We start from the raw sequence: 2,591 nt of genomic DNA, 5'->3' as shown, positions 1-2,591 counted from the left end.
AGACTTGCAGGTTTTCAGGACAGATCTCTTGGCAGGACTGAAGGAGAATTTAGTGGGAAAGTTCTGGATTTGGTGTTGGGACACCAGGGCTCTCATTTTGGCCAAGGCTTAACTGGTTGGGGGACTTGCAGTGAGTCCCTTAACCTCTTCAGACATCATTTTAGCATCTGGAAAACAAAGGGGCATGTATGTTTTGTTGACCTTGTTCAGTTATTAAGTGCCTTCCAATCCTAGATTCTAAAATTCTATGCCATCCACACTTTTATTTTTCCTTTGAGAAAAAAATTCTTCCTATGTTTGGAATTTCAAGTCAATTAGTGGAATTTTTAAAACACTATACTCTAGGAGACTGTGCCATAAAAATTTTTTTAAAATTGTAGCAAGATACACATAACATAAAATTCACTATCTTAACCATTTTAAGTATATGGTTTAGTACATTTAGTGTTAAGTACACTCACCTTATTATGCAATCATCACCATCATCCATTTCTAGAACTTTTTATCTTGCAAAACTCAAACTTTAAACTCATTAAACAATAACTTCCCATTCCTCTCTTCCTGCAGCCCCTGGAAACCACCATTCTACTTTCTGTTGCTATAAATTTGACTACTATAGGTACCACACATAAGTGGAATCATACAATATTTGTCTTTTTGTAATTGGCTTATTTCACTGTGTCAGGATGCCCTTCCTTTTTAAGGCTAAATAATATTCCATTGCATGAATACACCATATTTTATTTATCCATTCCTCTGTTGATAAACACTTGGGTTGCTTCCACCTTTCAGTTCTTGTAAATAAGGCTGCTGTGAACATGGGTGTACAAATATCTCTTTGGAACCCTACCAATTCTTTGGCATGTAGACCCAAAGGTAGAATTGCTGATAATTCTATTTAAAATTTTTCAAAGATACACAGGTCTGTCTTCCACAGTGGCTGTGCCATTTTACATTTTCACCAACAGTGCACAAGGGTTCCACTTTCTCCATAGCCATGCCAACCATTGTTATTTTCCTTAGTAATAACCATCCTAATAGTTATAAGCTAGAATCTAATTATTTTGATTTGCATTTCTCTAATGATTAGTGATATAGAGCATCTTTCCATGTGTTGTTGCCATTTATATACCTTCTTTGGGGAAATGCCTTTTCAAGTCCTTTGTGCATTTTTTAATGGGATTGAGCTTTTGTGTTGTTGAGTTGTAGAAGTGCTCTTTATGTATTCTAGATATTAACTCCTTATCAGATACATGATTTGCAATTATTTCCTCCCATTTCATGGGTTGCCTTTTCATTCTGTTGTGTCTGATGCGCACAAGTTTTAAATTTTGATGTAGTCTAATTCACCTATTTTTTTCTTCTGTTGCCTGTGCTTTTGGCGTCATATCCAAGAAATCATTGTCAAATACAAGTTCATGAAGCTTTTCCCCTTTAAAAAGTTTTATAGTTTCAGCTCTTACATTTAGTTCTTCCATACATTTTGAATTAACTTTCGTATACAGTATAAGGTAAGGATTCAACTTCATTCTTTTGTATGTGGATATCCAGTTTTCCCATCACCATTTGTTGAATGAGACTATTTTTCCCCTGATAGAATGGTCTTGGCACTCTTGTCAAATACCATTTTGCCATATATGAGAATATTTTGTGCTATAAACTTTTGGAGGTGACGGTACAGAAATGACATAGTCTCTCTGTCTTAAGGAAGCCTCAGTGGTGTTGAATACTCAGAGTCTGTTTCAAACAGTATTTGTACAGTGCTATTTGTGTGCTCTTGAGAATTGGTGCCGTTTCCCCACGCTTTGTCTAAGGTTCCCATCCAACCAGTGAGGTACAAAGAATGATCTTCAGAAACTCAGTCTCCTGAGAAGCACAGGTATGGCTTATGCAGGGGCAGGCTGAACTTGGGTTCCTGGCTTTGTATCCTGCTATTTTCAGGTAAGATGGACCCTAGTGCTCTCATTTCTACACTTCACCTTACAGAAGTGAAATGTGATGGTAGCTATTGACCAACCTTGCAGCTAGTAGGATCCTATGCATTAAGGAGTTACTATATGCCAGGGGCCAGGCGTAAGGTGCAGACGTTATACAGGAGTAGGTTGCAGAGAAGAGTTGAACGACCCCCATAAAGCTTGGACTCCTATAGCGGGACCCCTCCACCCCCACCCCCCCGCGCCGCCCCACGGCGGACCTCAGGTTCTCTACCCGGAACCTGGGCGCGGCTAGGCTGTGCTATTGGCGCGGGTAGGAGCCGAGTAACAGAAAAATGTCTGCGACGAGATTCTCATTGAAATGACCCCACAGCCTCCGCAGAGGGAGATTTTACATTTCTAACGACGTCTCTAGAATTAGTTTCCTTGCCATTCTCCCTTTAACTCACCTCCTGAGGAGTTATTTCTTCCCCTTTGCCCCTTCATTGGGTTACTTTTTTGGTACGCCCTCACCCTGATTTGAGGCAAGGCGGCCCCGCCCGCTTAGGCTCTGCGCATGCGAACCCCGCCGTGGGGGTTAGGAGGGGGCTCACGGACCCCGCCCCTTCGCGGCTCCACGCGTGACGTCGGGTGGGTGCTGGCCTCCGCCCGGCTCCC

The 2,591-nt window shown here is 41.5% G+C and overlaps 1 protein-coding gene across 3 annotated transcripts in view; it reads left to right on the top strand.

Annotated features, from left to right (window-relative positions):
* The first annotated feature begins 2,455 nt into the window (after nucleotides 1–2,455).
* Nucleotides 2,456–2,591, top strand: part of TMEM219 (transmembrane protein 219) — a 14,804-nt gene continuing 14,668 nt past the window's right edge. The window contains exon 1 of one of the 3 annotated variants that reach the window (XM_025048266.1): nucleotides 2,456–2,589. Coding sequence is in view for 2 of the 3 variants with exons in the window: in XM_006914095.3 (XP_006914157.2) it covers nucleotides 2,491–2,564 (74 nt within the window). In the remaining variant the exon portion in view is untranslated. The remainder of the gene's footprint in view (nucleotides 2,590–2,591) is intronic. The other 2 variants (XM_006914095.3, XM_006914094.3) reach the window with 2 other exon arrangements.

This window comes from Pteropus alecto, unplaced genomic scaffold (assembly GCF_000325575.1).
Source record: "Pteropus alecto unplaced genomic scaffold, ASM32557v1 scaffold44, whole genome shotgun sequence".
In the NCBI taxonomy this organism is placed as follows: Eukaryota; Metazoa; Chordata; class Mammalia; order Chiroptera; family Pteropodidae; genus Pteropus; species Pteropus alecto.
The sequence above is the reverse complement of the archived record's forward strand: the minus strand, read 5'-3'. Positions and strand labels throughout refer to the sequence as shown.